The 21189-nt window shown below is 35.5% G+C and overlaps 1 protein-coding gene across 1 annotated transcript in view; it reads left to right on the top strand.

Moving 5' to 3' along the window:
• The window catches only part of UBA6 (ubiquitin like modifier activating enzyme 6), a 75573-nt gene that overhangs the window by 12749 nt on the left and 41635 nt on the right, over positions 1–21189 (top strand). Inside the window, exons 3-8 of the mRNA XM_063107750.1 lie at positions 9890–9984; positions 10520–10548; positions 13880–13974; positions 14489–14600; positions 16719–16799; positions 19765–19887. Coding sequence (XP_062963820.1) covers positions 9890–9984; positions 10520–10548; positions 13880–13974; positions 14489–14600; positions 16719–16799; positions 19765–19887 — 535 coding nt within the window. The remainder of the gene's footprint in view (positions 1–9889; positions 9985–10519; positions 10549–13879; positions 13975–14488; positions 14601–16718; positions 16800–19764; positions 19888–21189) is intronic.

Raw genomic sequence — 21189 nt, 5'->3', positions numbered from 1 at the left:
CAGGGAAAGTACTATATGAGTTGAAACCTAAAAGACCAGTAGGAGCTATTCAGGCATAGAATATTGGGGAAGGGGTATACTTCAAAGGTCCAACAGCTACAGAGAATATACCACACTTGGAGAACTGAAAACCTTTTGTAACACCTAGCACATGGAGACTGATGGAGGAGTGGCAAAAGATTGGACTAGTGAGCTAAGCAAAGACTACAGTATGAATGGCCTTGTGACTAATATTAAGGTGGTTAGACTTTATCATAAGGCAAATAGGAAACCATTGGGGTATTTATTTATTTGGCCACTAGCTGGTAAGGGGATCCAAAGCATTGACCTTGGTTAAAGCAGTGAGCAAACCGGCCAGCGATTGATTTGACCAGACTTGTAGTTCAGAAAGATCATTCGTCTTTCTTAGTAGGAAGTTAACAGGTAATATATAAAACTGAAAAAAGTCAAAGAAATAAAAGTATAAACATGTTATTTAGAAATAAAGGGGTAAATATTATAAGAAATAACTAAAAGAATTGAGATTGGCTGTCCATGGGGAGTGAGAATTAGAGTAAGAAAGAGTTGGGTCAGGGAACTGACTGTTTTTGTGGTTTTGTTTCCCTCTTATAAACCTTGTGGAATGATTTGACTTTCTTAATCTTCATGTATCTTGACATAGTAGTTAAGAGTATGTATGCTAAGCTAAACTGCCTGGGTTGAATCTTACCTCCACTACTTATGAGTTGCTTAATTTCTATGTACTTAAGTTTTCCTACCTATAAAAATGGGAATAATAATGGAAATTATCTCATAGAATTTTTGTGAGGGGAAAACAAGTTAATATAAGTAAATATAAATAAACATTTTAAAAAACATGTGGTACATAATAAAAACTCAGTAAGTATTAGCTGTTGTTATTACATGCCAAGCACTGTTTAGGTACTGGGATCCAAGGAGAATAGATTTTTGAAATGTTTTTAATAACCTAGACAACAAGCAGACAAAAAATCAGAACACATAGAAAATTTTATCAACATGATTATTAAAATTAACCTAATGCACATATAAAGAACACTGTATCTTTAACAACTGTAGAGTACACATTCTTTTTAGGAACACATGGAATGTTTGTAAAATTGTTGTAAAATTGACCAAAGAAGTTCTCAGATATTGAAGAGTGAAATCAAATTGTGATATATGTTCACAATGTGTTTAAGCTAGAAGCTAACATGAAAGATAACTAAAACATTCCCCATAAAATTAGAAATTTAAAAGTATACTTTTAATTAACACATCAGTCAAAAAAGAATCGTAATTAAAATTGGAAAACAATAAAGTACTGTTATCAAAATTTGGGGTGCTTTTAATGTTAACATTTTATATGAGTATTTTAGAAAAGAAAATCTGAAAATTAACAAGCTTTTATTTCAGGTACCTGGAAAAAAGGAAATAGAAGAGTAGGCTTATCAGTGTAGGAATGTGAATTCACAGACACCAGCGGAGTGGTAGCCATGTGAGCAGGCCCTTCTAAAGATCAGGCCTGCATAGCAAGGATGTGAAACTACAGGTACTTTCGTACACTGCCAGAAGGAGAGTAAATTGATACATTCACTTTGGGAAACAGTTTGGCATTATCTGATAAAGTTAAAGATGTACATACTCTTTAAACCCTGCATTTTCCCTCCTAAGTATATACTAGAGAAACAACTGCACATGTGCATTGGGAGACATTTCTAAGAATACTCATTGCCCCATTATTCGTAACCCTCTAAAACTACAGCATAGCTGTATTATGGTATATTATTGCAATAGAATGTTTCAATGCAATAGAATGTAACAGAAATGAAAATTAATGACTAGCTGCATGCAACAGTATGAATAAATCTCATAAATATAATTTTATTCAGAAGAAACAGGACATAGACATTCAAAGTGATTCCATTTATATAAAGTTTAAAAACAGGCAAAACTTAAGTATATTGTTTAGGAATACACAAATAAGGGTAAGACTATGTAAGGCACTATTTCATACATACCACAGTTGATGTTGAATAAATATTTGATGAGTAGATGGATATTTAGTTTCTAAAATACTTGAGTACTGATTTAAAAAGAAAAGCAGTTTTTGAGTATTATTTTAAATGTACAGGATTTTGCTATATTTTGTAGGGAACAAGGAAGGAAATAAAGATAACTTGTATTTATAATGTTTCATCTTTAGATAAGAAACCCCTTTTTCTGGCTTTTATATTAAATATGAAAAGCTGAAATAGTGGAAATTAAACAAATGTATATATTTTAAACAGACATACATTAAACTTGTGTGTGTCTGTCTTAATTACAAAAGCGAATACATACAACCTGATGGATTCTGAAATTATTTGTTATTTATACTGATTTTATTTTCAAATGATTCTTATAAGAATTCATTGGAATTTGCATTATCTTCAAGAATAACGTCAGGTTTCCTACTGTTCTTTCAGACAAACTCTTACGATTGATTTTACTAATATATCTGACTTTTGAAAATTGCCAATGTGTATTTTTTTTAAACTCCCATTCTGATACTACCTTGTGGCTATTGGGATGCAAACCTTATTTTAACAAGGTCCTTTATATACTTTACCAGCCTACACATTTAAAATAATGTTCAAGGGTTTTCAAGATGGCGGTGGCTGCGGCGGTTGGCGCGGAGTAGCTGAGGTGGAAAAGGCGGCCACTAAGCCTCAGGCAGCCGGGAAACTTGTGGACCTTCCTCTTGCCATCTCTTAAGGGAGGACCGCTGCTGGTGGCCGGTCGTGGGGGTGACCGCCACTTTGCCCTCGGCAGGAGAGGCTGCCTCATTTACAGGCAACAGCTTTGAAGTATGGAGCAGGAAAAGAACTGTTTCTTAGCTGCAAAAGCGAGTCTCTAAACAGGGAACACGGCGCCAGGGCTGCTGTGGATGCAGACAGGATCCCGGAGGCCGGGGCCACGCTGAAGGCGGCCAGCTGCCCTACTCAGGATTCGAGGTTTCAGGCCGGCATTAAAGAAGATTCCTGGGAGCGCCCGAGCCGCGCCGCGACTGAACAGCCCGAGGCGGCAGCGGCCGAGAACGGGGAAGGCGGCAAACCAGAAGCAGAGAGTGAGCGACCGACCTGGCACAACCCTGTGAGTGACCCCTGGACCAGCCCTGTTTGGGGGGCTGACGCCCACCCGGCTCCCGCCTGCATCACCAGGCCACTCACCGCCCTGGGGCTGCCTCCATTTTCCCAGGTGCTAGCAGCTCCGCCCAGCTCGGCCGTCACTGAGCCTTCCCACCTGCTGGGCCCGGCGTGGGGCTTTCCGGAGCCTGCGGGCCGGCCTCCCCTCCCACTCCCTCCGTGGTTCTCTGGCGGGTTGGTGGCGTGGGCATCCCCGGCCAGTGTCGGGAGGGCAAGGAAGTACAGGCAGGCCGACTGTGACTCCAACACACCCTGGACTCCGGCCCCCAGTAAGCTTCCTGTTACTGGGAGGCAGATACCATCTCTGCAGCCACCATTTCGGAAAAAAGCCTAACCAATTTCTGGTTGGGAATAGTGTGGTAGGAGAGTTCCCAGGTCTGCTTGAACCTGCCGGAGAGCAGGCTGCAGGCGGGTGCTAGACTCGGTTTATACCGGGGGGATACAAAGGTGAACAAGTCCCGAGAAAGATCTACACAGTGCTACAAAGGCACGCAGAGCGACCAGTCGTCTTTGCCTAGCAGAAACCTGGTAGACTTCCTGGGCGAGGCGGTGCCGAACAGGGTCTTGAAGGCCCAGCTGATAGACAAGGGTTGCAGAAGACACGCCCCCAGCCCAGCACAGTGCTCACAGAGTGGGGAGACGTGCGGCCAGGGAGGCGGAGACTTGACAGAAACCACACACCCTGTGGGGTCGCCACTGCACGATCTAACAGCCTGGGCCAGAGCACAGGAACAGGGAGAATTCCTGCACAGGAATTGAAAGCTCACCAGCGATCACACACCCTGTGGTATGTGATCCACCAGCCCAGCAGAGTCCAAGCTGACCAGAAAGGTGGCTCCCCGGAGAAGCCCAAGACCCGAGGCAACCACACACACAAGGCACTAGAGGCCAACTGAGCAGCCACGGAGGTAGCCATATGAAATTGGCAACCACAGCAACATCCTAGTTAGTCATTAGTCTCAAACCGGTGGACTATGAAACCCCCGGCCACAATGAATAAACATCAAAAAAAAGATACCAGAAATACAAAAAATCAAGAAAGTACACCACCAAAAGTTAATAAATCTCAAACTCTAGATCCTATAGAACAAGAAGCCCTTGAAATGACTGACAAGGAATTTCGAGTGATAATTCTAAGGAAACTGAATGAGATACAAGAAAACACAGCTAGACATCATGATGAAATGAGGAAAAGTATACAGGATCTGAAAGAGGAAATGTACAAGGAAATCAATGTCCTGAAAAAAAATGTAGCAGAACTTGCTGAACTGAAGAAGTTATTCAGCGAAATAAAAAACACAACGGAGAGTTTAACCAGCAGGCTTGTCGAAGTTGAAGAGAGAACCTCTGAACTTGAAGATGGGCTGTTTGAAATAACACAAGCAGACAAAAGGAAAGAAAAAAGAATCAAGGACATTGAAGAAAATCTGAGAGAGATATCAGACAAACTTAAGCACTCAAATATCCGAGTAATGGGTATTCCAGAAGGGGAGGAAAATGGAGATTCCATTGAAAACATATTCAAAAAAATAGTGGCAGAAAACTTCCCAGGTATAGGAAAAATCACAGATCTTCAGATCCAGGAAGCTCAACGATCTCCAAACGTATTCAACCCAAAAAGGCCTTCTCCAAGACATGTTATAGTCAAATTGGCAAAACTCAGAGACAAAGAGAGAATCTTAAAAGCTGCAAGAGAGAAGCGTCAAATCACCTATAAAGGAGCCCCAATCAGGCTAACATCAGACTTTTCATCACAAACCCTAAAAGCTAGAAAGGAATGGGATGATATTTTCAAAATACTAAAAGACAAAGATTGCCAGCCAAGAATACTCTACCCTGCAAGGCTATCCTTCCGAAATGAGGGGCAAAAGTATATTTCTCAGACAAACAAAAACTGCGGGAGTTCACTACCACACGACCACCCTTACAAGAAATCCTCAAGGGAGTACTGGGTTTGGTTCCTGAAAAATAACTACCACTGCCATAAAAACCCAAGAAAAATCAATACCCACTAGTATAATAAAAATGGCATTCATGAAGAGAAAACAAGCAAACAAAAACACTATCTACAACCTAAGGAACCAACAAACACAGAAACCAAACAGTAAATCAGAAAGCAAGGAACAAAAGACACCTAAGACAACCAAACAACCAATAAAATGCTAGGAATAAATCAACACCTTTCAATAACAACTCTTAATGTAAAAGGCTTAAATTCCCCAATCAAAAGACACAGACTGGCTGACTGGATGAAAAAGGAGGACCCAGCTATATGCTGCCTACAAGAGACCCACCTCACCCATAAAGATTCACACAGACTAAGAGTGAAAGGATGGAAAAAGATTTACCATGCAAACCGAAAAGAAAAACGAGCTGGAGTAGCTATGCTTATATCTGACAAAATAGACTTTAAACTAAAAACCATAAAAAGAGACAATGAGGGACACTACTTAATGATAAAAGGACTGACCCATCAAGAAGACATAACAATCATAAATATGTATGCACCCAATGTTGGAGCAGCCAGATTTATAAAACAAACTCTATTAGACCTAAAGAAGGAAATAGACACTAATACCATAATAGCAGGGGACCTGAACACCCCACTGTCAATATTAGACAGATCATCTAGGCAAAGAATCAGTAGAAAAACACAAGATATAAACAAGACTCTAGACCAATTGGAATTGGCAGATATCTACAGAACATTCCACCCAACAACCTAAGAATATTCATTCTTCTCATCAGCACATGGATCATTCTCCAGGATAGATCACATATTAGGTCACAAAGCAAGTCTCAATAAATTCAAAAAAATTGGAATTATCCCACGTATCTTCTCAGACCAAAATGGATTAAAACTAGAAATTAATAACAAACGAAACTCTGGAAACTATACAAACACATGGAAATTAAACAGCACTCTACTTAATGACATATGGGTCCAAGAAGAAATCAAGCAGGAAATCAAAAAATTTATTGAAACTAATGAAAACAATGATACATCATACCAAAACCTGTGGGATACTGCAAAAGCAGTATTGAGGGGGAAATTTATTGCACTAAACGCTCACTTCAGAAGAATGGAAAGATGGCAAGTGAACAACCTAACACTTCACCTTAAAGAACTAGAAAAACAAGAACAATCCAAACCTAAAGTTAGCAGACGGAAAGAAATCATTAAGATCAGAGCAGAACTGAATGAAATTGAAAACCAAAAAACAATTCAAAAGATCAACGAATCAAAAAGTTGGTTTTTTGAAAAGATAAATAAAATTGACAAACCATTAGCATGGCTAACAAAAAAAAGAAGAGAGAAGACTCAAATAACAAAAATTAGAAATGAAAAAGGCGATATTACAACTGATTCATCTGAAATACAAGGAATCATTCGAGACTACTATAAACAACTATACGCCAACAAATTTGAAAATCTGGAGGAAATGGATAAATTTCTGGACACACACAAGCTCCCAAAACTGAACCATGAAGACGTAGAAAATTTGAACAGACCAATAACAATAAAGGAGATTGAAGCTGTTATCAGAAGGCTCCCAAAAAAGAAAAGCCCAGGACCACATGGATTCACAGCAGAATTTTACCAAACATTCAAAGAGGAATTGACACCGATTCTTTACAAACTATTCCAAAAGATTGAAACGGACGCAAATCTCCCAAACTCATTCTATGAAGCAAACATCATCCTGATACCAAAACCAGGTAAAGATATAACCAAAAAAGAAAACTACAGGCCGATATCCTTGATGAATATAGATGCAAAAATCCTCACTAAAATACTAGCAAGCAGAATACAGCAACACATACGTAAAATTATTCATCACGATCAAGTGGGATTCATCCCAGGGATGCAAGGTTGGTTCAACATATGCAAATCAATAAATGTGATACACCATATTAATAAACTCAAACACAAGGACCATATGATCATCTCTACAGATGCTGAAAAAGCATTTGATAAAGTTCAGCACTCATTCTTGACAAAGACCCTCTATAAGTTAGGTATAAAGGGAAAGTATCTCAACATAATTAAAGCCATATATGCCAAACCCACTGCCAATATCATCCTGAATGGGGAAAAGCTGAAAGCTTTTCCTTTAAGAACAGGAACTAGACAAGGATGCACACTCTCACCACTCCTATTCAACATAATGTTGGAAGCCCTAGCCAGAGCAATCAGAGAAGAAAAGGAAATAAAAGGAATCCAGATTGGAAAAGATGAAGTCAAACTGTCCTTGTTTGCAGATGACATGATCCTATATATCGAACAGCCCAAAACCTCTACAAAAATACTGTTGGAATTGATAAATAATTTCAGCACAGTAGCAGGATACAAAATCAACACACAAAAATCAGTAGCATTTCTTTTCTCCAATAGTGAACATGCAGAACGAGAAATCCGGAAAGCCTACCCATTTACAATAGCCACCAAAAAAATAAAATACTTAGGAATTGAGTTAACCAAGGAGGTGAAAAATCTCTATAATGAGAACTACAAACCACTGCTGAGAGAAATTAGAGATGATACAAGAAGATGGAAAGATATCCCATGCTCTTGGATTGGAAGAATCAACATAGTGAAAATGTCCATACTACCCAAAGTGATATACAAATTCAATGCAATCCCCATCAAAATTCCAAAGACATTTTTCTCAGAAATGGAAAAAACTATTCAGTCATTTATATGGAACAATAAAAGACCACGCATAGCCAAAGCAGTGCTGGGAATAAAAAAATAAAGCTGGAGGCATAACACTACCTGACTTTAAGCTATACTACAAAGCTATAATAACCAAAACAGTATGGTACTGGCATAAAAACAGACACACTGACCAATGGAATAGAATAGAGAATCCAGAAATCAACCCACACACTTACTGCCATCTGATCTTTGACAAAGGCACCAAGCCTATTCACTGGGGAAGGGACTGCCTCTTCAGCAAATGGTGCTGTGACAACTGGATATCCATATGCAGGAGAATGAAACTAGATCCATACCTCTCACCGTATACTAAAATCAACTCAAAATGGATTAAGGATTTAAATATACACCCTGAAACAATAAAACTTCTTAAAGAAAACATAGGAGAAACACTTCAGGAAATAGGACTGGGCACAGACTTCATGAATACGACCCCAAAAGCATGGGCAACCAAAGGAAAAATAAACAAATGGGATTATATCAAACTAAAAAGCTTCTGCACAGCAAAAGAAACAATTAACCGAGTTAAAAGACAACCAACAGAGTGGGAGAAAATATTTGCAAAATATACATCTGACAAAGGATTAATATCCAGAATATATAAGGAACTCAAACAACTTTACAAGAAGAAAGCAAGCAACCCAATTAAAAAATGGGCAAAAGAGCTAAGTAGGCATTTCTCTAAGGAAGATATCCAAATGGCCAACAGACATATGAAAAAATGCTCAACATCACTCAGCATCCGGGAAATGCAAATCAAAACCACATTGAGATACCATCTAACCCCAGTTAGGATGGCTAAAATCCAAAAGACTATGAACGATAAATGCTGGCGAGGCTGCGGAGAAAAAGGAACTCTCATACATTGTTGGTGGGACTGCAAAATGGTGCAGCCTCTATGGAAAATGGTATGGAGGTTCCTCAAACAATTGCAGATAGATCTACCATATGACCCAGCTATCCCACTGTTGGGAATATACCCAGAGGAATGGAAATCATCAAGTCGAAGGTATACCTGTTCCCCAGTGTTCATCGCAGCACTCTTTACAATAGCCAAGAGCTGGAACCAGCCCAAATGTCCATCATCAGATGAGTGGATACGGAAAATGTGGTACATCTACACAATGGAATACTACTCAGCTATCAAAACGAATGAAATACTGCCATTTGCAACAACATGGATGGACCTCAAGAGAATTATATTAAGTGAAACAAGTCAGGCACAGAAAGAGAAATACCACATGTTCTCACTTATTGGTGGGAGCTAAAAATTAATATATAAATTCACACACACACACAGACACACAGAACCCGGGGGGGGGGGGGGGGGGAAGAAGATATGACAACCACAATTACTTGAAGTTGATACGACAAGCAAACAGAAAGGACATTTTTGGGGGGAGGGGAGGAGGGAGAAGGGAGGGAGGTTTTGGTGATGGGGAGCAATAATCAGCCACAATGTATATCGACAAAATAAAATTTTAAAAAATTAAATAATTAATTAATTAAAATAAAATAATGTTCAAAAACTGCTTAATTTTAAGCCATCTGATCTCTAAGAATAGAACGTATATATATATATATATTTTTTTTTTTTTTTTTTTTGCCTCAGAAGTTCTGTTTGTAGTGAAGTTTTAAAGTGGAGATCGCAGACTCAAATGCCTATAGTGGCCATTGAGGTAATAAATGAGAGGAGCAGGAACGTATGGAACTGTGGCGAGTGTAGGGCGCATGATTCTCCCTGACTAAACAGGGCAACTCCTAGTCAACTCCATCTTTCTGTTGCTTTGAGGGAGTGTGGATCGTGGTGCCAGATCACCTAATTTTTCAAAATATGTCATGTATTTGGCAATTGATTCAGAAATTTTTAAACTGCAAATCATCCAAAACAAGTCTGTGGGCAGGATCTAGTTCCCAGGCAGACACCTTTAAGGGATATATAATTTTGATGAAATAATTGTTTTCCATTGTGTTTTGCATATAGTCGACAGAGATACGTTCTTGGAGACACAGCAATGCAGAAGATGGCGAAGTCCCATATTTTCTTAAGTGGTATGGGTGGTCTTGGTTTGGAAATTGGTAAGCAGTATTTTTCATAATTTTATGTGACAATTTTGAGCAACATAAGATAATTTTAAAAATGTAACTCCTTCTCATTGTATTTCCTATAAAGAAAATTAGATCCAGAACCTCGATCAGATTCAGTTTTGATTATTTCGGCAAGACTATTTTGCGTTACTATTATATTCTTCTTTAAGGAAGCAGTGATGACTTTCATTGTTTCTCAGTCTGTGACATTAATAGCTATTATCATTTTCTATATCAATTAATTCATTATGGTAGCACATATACATATATTCTTAAAAATGTGTCTGGAAGAATACTGTAAAATGTGATTATCTCAGTGGTGTTATTATGCAAGTTTTAATTTTTCCTTTTTGTTAATCTATATTTTCTTGCTTTTTTTTTTTTTTTTTTTTTTACAGGGAACTTATATTTCTTCAGTAGTAAAAATGTTAAAATTATCTAGTCATCAATGTGACCAAGCTCCATGAGGACGTATCTAATATGCATTCCTAATATCAAGCTATTTCTTTTTCTTTTTTCTTTATAGCAAAGAATCTTGTTCTTGCAGGAATTAAGGTGAGTAAATGTCGTTCATAAGAAAAATTGTTTGTTATGAACTTTCTTTTTTTGCTCATTTGTGGTGGTAATATTGTTTATACTTTGGGTTAATTATTGTTTTTTATTTAAAAACAAAATTGTTGTAATGTTCTATTTTCCTTTCTGTAAAAAATTTATAAAAATTTATGGAAATTTCAGAAATATACAAAAGTAGAAAGAATAGTTTAACAAAACCCCATGTACCCATCACACAGCTTCAGTTACCAGCTCAAGGACACATTTGTTTTATATATCTTCTTCCCATTCCCCACTGCCCCCAACTGCCAAATTATTTTGATGTAAATTTCAGACATTGTATTATGTCATCCTTAAATATTTTCATATATATCTTTAAAAGATAAAGGTACCTATTGCAAACATACCACAATACCATTTTCACACCTAAAAATTTAATGAGTTCTTAATGTCACTCATTGTATTAGTTACCTATTGCTGTAAAACAATTTACCCCAAAATTTAGTAGCTTAAACAACAACATTTCAACATTTTTATCTCACAGTTTCTGTAGGTCAGGATTCAGGCATGACTTGGCTATTTCCCTATTTGAGGGTCCTCTCATAAGGCTGCAGTCAGAGTATTAGTAGGGCTTACAGTCGTTTTGAAGTTAGGGGGAGGATCTGCTTCCCAAGCTTGCTCTCATTGTTGTTGGCAGGATTCAGTTCTTTGTGGGTTGTTGGACTGAGGACCTCAAGTCCTTGCTGGTTGTTTACCATAGAGTCACCCTCAGTTCCTTGTTATGTGGCCCTCTCCTTAGAGCAGTTCACAGTATGGCAGCTTGCTTCATCATAGTAAGCAAGCAAGAAGACAGGAGAGAGTGAGTGTGTTAACAGGATAAATCATAGTCTTTTATAACCTAATCTCTCAAGGGGTGGGGACTGCACAAAGGCCTGAATACCAATTAAGTGGGAAGCATTGGGGCCATCTTAAAAGCCTGCCTACCACAATCATCAAATATCTAGTTAGAGTTCAAATTTTGCCAGTTGTCTTAAGAAATTTATTTAAGGCTTGTTTTGTCCTAATCAGGATACAAGTAAAATCCATATACTGAACTTGGTTTCTTTTAATCTATAGTTTCCCATTCCCTGATTTTTTTTTTTCCTTGCAATTTATTTGTCGAAGAAGCCAATCATTTGTCACATGTACCTCTACCCCTCTATTTCCTTTTAATTGGTAGTAGTTATATTCAGAGAATCAATCAGGAGGCAATGATATTCTGTTGTCCCTCTTTTTGTGATCACTAGCTGTTAATAATCATGCCCTGATTTATTATTTGATTGGGGGCAGCAGTGATATTCTATTGTTCCTTCCTCATTTATTAGCTAGAATAATATTTTAGAAAGAAAATCTTCTGTTCATCACTTAATTGGTTTCACAAAAGTGACAAAAGTACAGATTGTATGTGTACAAAAGGCAGGGTAAATACTTGATGTTTTTCACCCTTTATTTACCAGTTTTCAAAATCACTGGTTTCCTATCATCCCCCAACAGTGACCAGTGAACTTGTGTGTGTGTGTGTGCACATATGTGATGATAAACTCATGAATTTCAACACATTTGATGTGTTTTGATATATTATAGTCGTTATTTTTGTTGATGCTCAAATTGTTTCATCTTTGGTTATTGGGCCCTCTTAAAGTTTTTGAGTCTTTTCAGCACAACCCCAGTAGTTTTTGTCACTGATTATAAAGTCTTTTTGGATTTCTTTTCTCTTACTGTAAGGGTCATGGTTTTTAATGACGTTAACCTAATTACTTATTTGCTTTATTCTGTTATATTTTACCTGTATGACATAGTTTCAGAATACCAGTTTCAATATTATTAATAGCAATGTACTATTGAAAACAGTTTAAGATTCTTTTTAATCTTTCTTTTGTCCCACCTGAATTTGGCAGATAAATTAACTGCTTTTTAAAATCACTTTAAAGAATTCCTCTGGGTGGTTATGCAACAAATTCAATATATAGTTTAGTCCATTTATTTATTTTGATTTGGATTTTTAAATATTGCTTTATTCATTTTATTTAGTCTTACTGTTACATAAGATTTATATGATTCAAAGTCAAATTTATATTGGTTAGAGCATAGTATCATGACACCAAAGTCAAGGGTTTGATGCCTGTACCAGCCAGCCACCAAGAAAAACCAAAAAAACAAGATTTAGAAAGCAAAGTATTTTCAGATAAGTCCAGCGTTTCTCTACCCTGTTCTCCTTCACTTATTAAGTCACCCCTTTTTTATTTGAGTTATTCTTCATTTGTTTTTCAATATAAGCAAATGCATACATACATACATGCTTATCTGTTTATAATGTGTATATGTATTTGTCTCCTCCTCCCTTTCTCAAATAAAATGCCTTACTTTTTATGACTCCACCTTGCTTTATATGACTATATTGCTTAACAGCATATCCTGGATATTACTCCGTAGTGATAAATATATGTTTTATTCTTTTTGTCTAGTGCATGGATATACATTGTATGGATGGTTCATATACCCAGTTTCCCATTGGTGGACATTTTGAATGTTTCCAGTCTTTTGCTATTAAAAATAAGGCTATATTTAATACCCTTATACATATGTGCTTTTGTATTTTTCTAAATGTCTCTTTGGGATCGATTCCTAAAAGTGGGGTTGCTGTGTCAAAGGTTAAATTCGTTTGTCTTTTTGCTGTTTATTGCCAAATTCCTTTCCATTGAGGTTGAGCAACTTCACATTCCCATGAGAGTGGCTCATTTACCTCAACCTCACCAATAGAGTAGGTTGTCAAACTTGATATTTATGCCAGTCTAATGAGAAAGAAAATATATTTCACTCCTGATCAAGGTTGAACATCTTTATGTATTTTCAAGGGCATTTCTTTCTCAGTATACTCCTTATTCATATATCTTGTCCTTTTTCTATAAGATTTACGGCCTGTGTTATAAGTTACAAATATTTTTTCTTAGTTTGTCAATTACCTTTCTTACTTGGAGCATGGGGTATTTTGAAGTGTTTGTTTATATGAATTTTCTAGATTTTTGTATGTTGATTTTTGTAACATGATACTTTCATAAATTTAAATTCTACTGTCTAATTTTTTTCAATCAATTTATTGGGGTTTCCAGATGTAATAGTAATATCATCTGCATATAGATCTAGTTTTATATATTTTTTCCAATTCTTATGCCTTTAATTACTTTTTGTTGTCTAATTACATATAATACGTTCAGTACAATGTAGATAGCGTTAGAGATAATGAACATCCTTGTCATATTCTTGACTTCATCAGATACTTTTCTCTTTTTTAAAGGCGCTTACAATTCATGATACAGAAAAATGTCAAGCATGGGATTTAGGAACCAACTTCTTTCTCTGTGAAGATGATGTTGTTAATAAGAGAAACAGGTGAAGATATTTTGATGTATTATAATGTGATTTTTTTTTCTTTTACTCTCTCAATTACTTAGAATATTTTCTGTGTCCAGAATTCCGGTTTAGTCATATTTGTGTAACTCATTACCATAAATTCATACCACCATAGATAAAAAAAGTATTGGTATAGACTTATTTATTTATGTTTGTCAAATTTTTGATACAATAACACTGCTGCTTAGAAATGAATTTTTTTGAGATTATTAATGGAAGTCTTTAGTATTGCTAATTATTAAGAAACTTGAGCTTAGAGCTTGGAACTATAAGGGTACACTTTGAGATTGTGTGGCTTACTGTGGAATATGACAGTACATTTGAAGATGGTATAGTTATCTGTAAAGATAAGTTTTGGTTTCCTTTCTACAATTTTTTAAGTTTCCATTGAAATTTTGTAACATGTTGGGTTGCTCATGTCATTAAAGTGTCTACCTTTAAGAGACTGAGTATATTGAACAAAAGAATAGTAAAAATATTTTGTTTTTTTTAGGGCTGAAGCTGTACTTCAACATATTGCTGAACTAAATCCATATGTTCATGTGGCATCATCTTCTGTTCCTTTCAGTGAATCCACGGATCTCTCCTTCTTAGATGAATACCAGGTTAGTACTCCTTTTTATGTTCAATGTTATTGGCAGATTCCAAGGTAAATTGTTAAGTATTAGTATGATATAACTAATTTAACCTAGTGCATTGAAGAACAGAACAAAAAATTTCAAGTTAAGACTTCTATTAGAATGATACCTTTTAAATGCTTCATTTTAGGGAAGAGGCCTAAGAACTACCAACAAAGCAATTATATCAGTTGGCTATTTTCACAGTATTATGCATGAAAACCTACCCAAAACTCAAGTGGTTTATAGCATCATGCATTTATTTCTTCCTCATGTATCTGATATCAGGTGGGGTTCAGCTATTCTAGGCTAAACTCAGCTTGGATTGAACTCTGGAGTCTGGGTTTTGCTTCATGTCTCTTTTCTGGGATGAGGAAGCCACCCAGGTCATGTTCTCATGGCAATAAAAGACAAAGATAGAAGAAGAAAGATAAAAGGGCAAGTCTAACCACCCAAGCACATTTCAAGTCTCTGTTTGTGTTACTTCCATTAATGTCCTATTGGCCAAAGCAAGTCACATTTTCAAGGCAAAGTCAAGGAGCAGAAAAGTACACTCCTCTTCCTAAAGCCACGGGCAAACAGTATAATTACAGGGGAGTAAAATACACGGATCAATAAATTAATCTACCATAGGTGACAATTTCTTAAGTAACTACAACAAATTCTCAGCACTTTGACATTCTAAAAGTGACTAGATTGACCGGTTTTTCGTGTGATCAAATTATGCTATTATACATTTGAAAATCAGTGCCCATTCTGTACTGGGTAACTTAAAATTTGTCCTGCTACAAAACGCCTAAAATTGCTAAACAGATTTCCTTTAAATGATAACCTGAGCTCAAATTAATGTAAGGGTAGTGCTCACAGGCCAAAAATGAACAGGTAGCAAAAAGAAAACCAGTGAGCTATTGTGTGTAGTCACTCCTAGGGACCACAGGATGCCTGTCACAGTAACCAAGTTTCTTGTAAATTAATGGTCACACAGAAACAGAAAATGCAGACCTAGGAATACATGAGATAGAAAAATTGAATTGAGACTTCCCCCCTCTTCGTAAGCTGCAACATCAGAGAACTACACCCTCAGTGAAAGGGTGGACAAGAACAATTTTTACTCATCAGAATAAGAAGCTTGTCTGTTTTCTTTTGAGTTTCGGATGAAAAATAAAGGTCTTCTCTGGAAATTCTTAACCATAGCCCTGCTCTCATAGATTTGGAGGTCAACTTTATAATCATTTGTGGTCTAGAAATTCCCAAGCTGAGAACTTGCCACAATAGTACTACTTTTTATGTTAATACCCTAGAATGCCATTCATAAACAAAACTAAACAAATCTAGAGGAATGTACCCTCAACTAGGCCAAAGGGTATTCCAGTATATAAAGTTCCTTTGAGTTCACAATTCAAAATAACAAGACAGGAAAAAGCAGTTCAACATAATCAAGAGTCAATGGAAATAACAAACCAGAATAAAACCTCCAAGAATTTCAGAGAATAGAATTTTTGGATAGAGACTATAAAATATAGGTGTTCAAACTGACTGAATCATAAAAGAAGGGATTAAATATGCAATGTAAAAATAAGACTTTTTTAAAAGACCTGGTGAGTGTGATAAAGAACCAAGTAGAACTGGTTTATTAAAGCAGAAGTTTATTATGTTGTGAATCTGTTGAATCTCAGAAGTAAAAGAAAACTAAGCCAGCTAATGCATCTTTTAAACATGTAATTGTCACCCTTTTAAGCTAGCATGAAAATAATATTCTGGTGGCATTGTTAGTATTTCCATGATAGTAACAGATAAAACAAATCTCCAACTATTTAGAGTACATAAATACCACACAGGAGATTAAGGTTTGCTTCTTAATTATGAAGTCTATGATGTTAATTGAATTTAATGTGGGCAGGTTTCGCCCTGTATATGTTATTTTTACTTTTGCTATTCTGTACTTCTCAAGGTATTAACCTTCCAATGGAATACAATAGGACAGTAATTTTTTACAAGGATTACAGTGTATCTTTAGAACAATACAAACTGACAGATTTCTGATTGTTATATATTACCAAAATAATTGTGAATTTTCTAGTCTTTAATTTCTTGTATTCTTAACAGTGTGTAATATTGACTGAGATGAAACTTCCATTGCAGAAGATGATCAATGATTTTTGCCATTCTCATTGCCCTCCAATCAAGGTAATAGTATTGTTTAATAATGCCATGTAGTTAACCAAAGGAAGAACACTTTTGCTATTAGAATTTGTAGCTTCTTAGTGGGTTATATAAGAAACTCTTTTTACATGAGGACAAACACAGTGAGATTTTTCTCTTTGATTTTGGTATTGTATTCATTTCCTGTTTTTAAAAATAGTACCCACATTTGTTTTATAGATGAAGTGCCAAAAGTAAGGAAGGTAGTAGGTTAGGAATGGAAAGGATGATAAATTGAATTCATCATCTAACTTTAAATATGGTATGATGGTGGTTTTCAAGATGTACATTGGTTCATTTAATGAATATTCATTGAGGGGCTGGCCAGTTTGCTCAGTTGGTTAGAGCATAGTGTAGTACACCAAGGTGAAAGGTTCAGATCCCTTCACGAGCCAGCCACCAAAAAAAAAATTCATTGAACATCTACTATGTAGCAGATACAGTTCTAGTCACTAGGAATGCATTAGTGAACAGGACAGACAAATTTTCTTACTCATGAAAATTACCTTCTGGTAGAGAAATGTACAGTAAACAAGCAAATAAATACTTGATGTATTTTCAAATAGTTTCAAGTCCTATGAAGAAAAAAATCTGAGTAAAGAATAGAGAACAATGTCTGCATGATGTGGGGCCAGTGGCAGTTCTCTTAGATTAGGAGGTTGGGGAAGTCCTCTCTGAGGAGATAACATATGAATAATGAGAAAGAACCAGTTTTGTAAGGATCTGGGGAAGAGCATTCAAAGCAGTGGGATCAGCAAGTATAAAGACCTGGAAGTGTAAAAATTAGCTTGGTATGTTTGAGGAACAGCAAGAGACAAGTAGGACCAAAATGGATTTAGATAAAGAGGAGAGGATAGTAGGAGTAAGAGATACCAGAAGATTAGATTTGGAGAAGTAGATAGAGGATGTGTCTTGTGGGATCTGTGAGGATATTTAAGTTTTAAGCCTATGAATTTTGATCTGATTGATATTTTTAAAGAATCGCTCTGGCTTGCTATAGGGAGAGTAGACTATTTAGTAGCAGTTTTCAAAGTGTGGTCAAGGACATGGAGAGTCCCTGAGACCCTTTCAAGGGGTCTACATAGTTAAACTATTTTCATAGTATTACTGACATATTATTTGCCTTTTTCATGTTAATTCTCTTATCTCTTATGAAGCATAGTGGAATTTTCCAGAATCTATATGATCTGTGGTGATGTGATTGCTCTGATAGCTAATGGAATATGTGTTTGTGTATTCTTGTGTTTTAAATTTTTCTCAGTTTTAATTTCTAACACAGTATATATCAATAGGAGTAACTCACAGAAGTAAAAGCTCTTTGGGTTCTCAGTTTTTAAGAGTATAAAGGGAAAAGAGAACCAAAAGAAAGAGAACTGTGGGATTAGTAGAGTAGAGGCAGCTAGATCAGTTTGTATCTATTGCACTAGTCCAGCTAAGAGATGCTGGTGTCTTTGACAAAAGAGGTGGGAACAGAAATAGTGAGAAGTCATTGAGTTTGAGGTATCTTTTGTAAAAAAGGCTAACAGAACTTGTGGATGGGTGGATGGATGTGAAGGAAAAGTAATCAAAACATGTGAAGGAAAGAGTTATCAAAAATTACTTCTAGATTTTTGTTCAGCATAATTAGAGGCATTGGGGTGACATTGTGAACAGGTTTAGATGGGAAAAATCACAATTCTTACCCTGTAATTGAATACAAATTACTAACTCCACTCTTGTTTTGGGGGTCATTTGTTCCTTTGGAAAAAGGAAAAAGCTATTTGTTCTTTTGAGGTAGGCACTTAGCCAAAATGATATTGTGCGATATAGGTATACTAAAAATTTTTGTAGTATAGTATTTACTTAACATATTTACAATCTTTAGAGCATTGTGCAATGGTTTAGAATTTAAGCAGATAAATAAGATGGTAAATTTACAACAGAGCACAGAAGTTCTACAAAGTAATTACACTAGGTTATAAATTAAAATCTTTGTTTATATAATTGATACATATATGTATACTTCAGAATTGTTTTGGAAAGAAATAAATTGTCCTGGAGTTTGCAACTTTTAAATTAAAAAAGAAAAGCTAAATTTCTCCTCAGTTTTATGTTTCATAAAAAATTGGTTCATGTACCCATTTTGATCTGTAAAGGCAATACGATCAGGTGAGAAATATTGTTCTCTTAGCTATTAACTACTTCATAAAATAGGGGTTATAAATTATTTTAATGAGAGATGTTCTTATACCCAAATATCAATATAGTTTACTTTTGTTAGAAAAATTCCATTTTGTACAGCATCAGCTGCATTACAGAATAAGGATTTCTCTTTTATTAGCAGTAGCTCTAAAAATAGCTTTAAGCACAAAAACCATTTCTTTACATATTCTTGGAATGGAGATGATGCGTGTGTCAAAAAAATTGCTTTTAATAAAGTATTTATGATTGTGCTTGAGAATATAATTTTTACCTTTCACGACTATTATTTGTACTGTCAGTTCCTCAGCCCTTTTCTTATAGACTGTTCTCAGCTTTTAGCTCTGTTTTATTTTCCCTTAACTCTTCCGCTTTTGATGAATGGACACTCCATTCTTTTTTTCTAAAATAATAAATAAGAATTCACTGCTAGACCATTAAACCAAGATACCTGTTTCTTATATATTGTGCTTAAATTTTATGAGGACAGAATTTTTATTTAAAAACCATAGAATGTATAGTGACAATACACTGATATTCTAATTTTGTTTCACTAGTATTCGTTTGCCAAACACCAAAATTTTTGATTCCTAAAACAATCTGTAGATAGTTTATCCTATTCATAATTCACTTTATGTTCTAAAGGATATATTTAATTATTAAATGTATTTATCATGAAAGGGCCTAAGATGGTTGAGCTGTTTTGTGTTTTGTATTTTTTTTTTTCTTTATATAAATTAACAAGCTTGAACTTGCTTTTACCATTTCACAGTTCATCAGTGCAGATATACATGGAATTTGGTCACGGTTGTTTTGTGATTTTGGTGATAAATTTGAAGTTTCAGATACAACAGGAGAAGAACCAAAAGAAATTTTCATTTCAAACATAACGCAAGTATGATTATATTAATGAACTTTTTAAAAATTTTATTTTAATGTTGATGTGAATGCTATTTCTAAAAAGATAGTATTAGCAAAATATTATAACATGCAATGCTTTTTTTTTTTTACAGTGTTGTAAGATAATGAGAGAATGTTTAGTTCATGTCTTGATTGCATTATGTTAAAACTAACTTGATTTTGGAATATTAATTAATTGTTAAGAATATTCTGGACTTCTATCGTTATTTAATACTTGATAGATCAATATTTTCTTGTCATAAGTTTTAATTTTAATATCGTTCTGTCATGTTCCTTTGGGACATAAGTTGTGATTCATTGTTTACTGAACTGTTTACTGTGTCAGATCATGGATGCACTAAGTATGTCACAAGTCACCTGGCCTAACACTGACTACAAGAAGAGACACACTTAAGTTATTTTAGACAAAAGCTTTTCTAATGTGTTATATGTCTCTAAGACTTTATTTTTAGTTTAAGAATTAATTAACCTTCATATCACACTCTTCTAATCACACTCTTTCGGTATGTAAGCTTAATTTTTTATTTCCTAAAAGAACTGGAGAAATCATTACGATTTCTTTTCAATACTTTCTTTTTAGCCTAAGTAATTACTTTATTTATGCTCTTTCTAATCAACTTACACAAAAGCCCAAACGAAGCCAAATATAAGGGAATGATAATATACCTTGTTGTAATAGTATTTGTGCTTTTGTCTTTATGCTTTATTTTTAATGCCAGTGTAATGGTGTCTTTCTTGTGCCTGTTTAAGAAAAATTTATTGAAAAATTAGTCTGTGTATCTTTTTGCTTACAGAGTTGGTTTATTATTTTACCTGAGTTATTCTTTCAGGCATATTAATGCTTAGTCAACATTTTATTTTCTCCAGTTGGTTTTAGTTTGTCCCTGAGAATAATACACTGTTTGAATAAGCTCCAAAATATGGTATGGATTCTTAACTATCTATACTATACTAAAAGATAGTATTGGTATTTTCTTTTATTGAATAGTATAGGAAATGAGCTGATTCTTTACTCTGAAGTGTTGCTCAAGGTATAAACTATCAATTTCCTGTCTTTAAAATGTCTATCCTCCGGGCCGGCCCGTGGCTCACTCGGGAGAGTGCGGTGCTGATAACACCAAGGTCCCGGGTTCGGATCCCATATAGGGATGGCCGGTTCGCTCACTGGCTGAGCGTGGTGCTGACAACACCAAGTCAAGGGTTAAGATCCCCTTACTGGTCATCTTTTAAAAATATATATATAAATAAATAAATAAAATAAAATGTCTATCCTCCT

This window comes from Cynocephalus volans, chromosome 9 (assembly GCF_027409185.1).
Source record: "Cynocephalus volans isolate mCynVol1 chromosome 9, mCynVol1.pri, whole genome shotgun sequence".
Classification (NCBI taxonomy): Eukaryota; Metazoa; Chordata; class Mammalia; order Dermoptera; family Cynocephalidae; genus Cynocephalus; species Cynocephalus volans.
The sequence above is the reverse complement of the archived record's forward strand: the minus strand, read 5'-3'. Positions and strand labels throughout refer to the sequence as shown.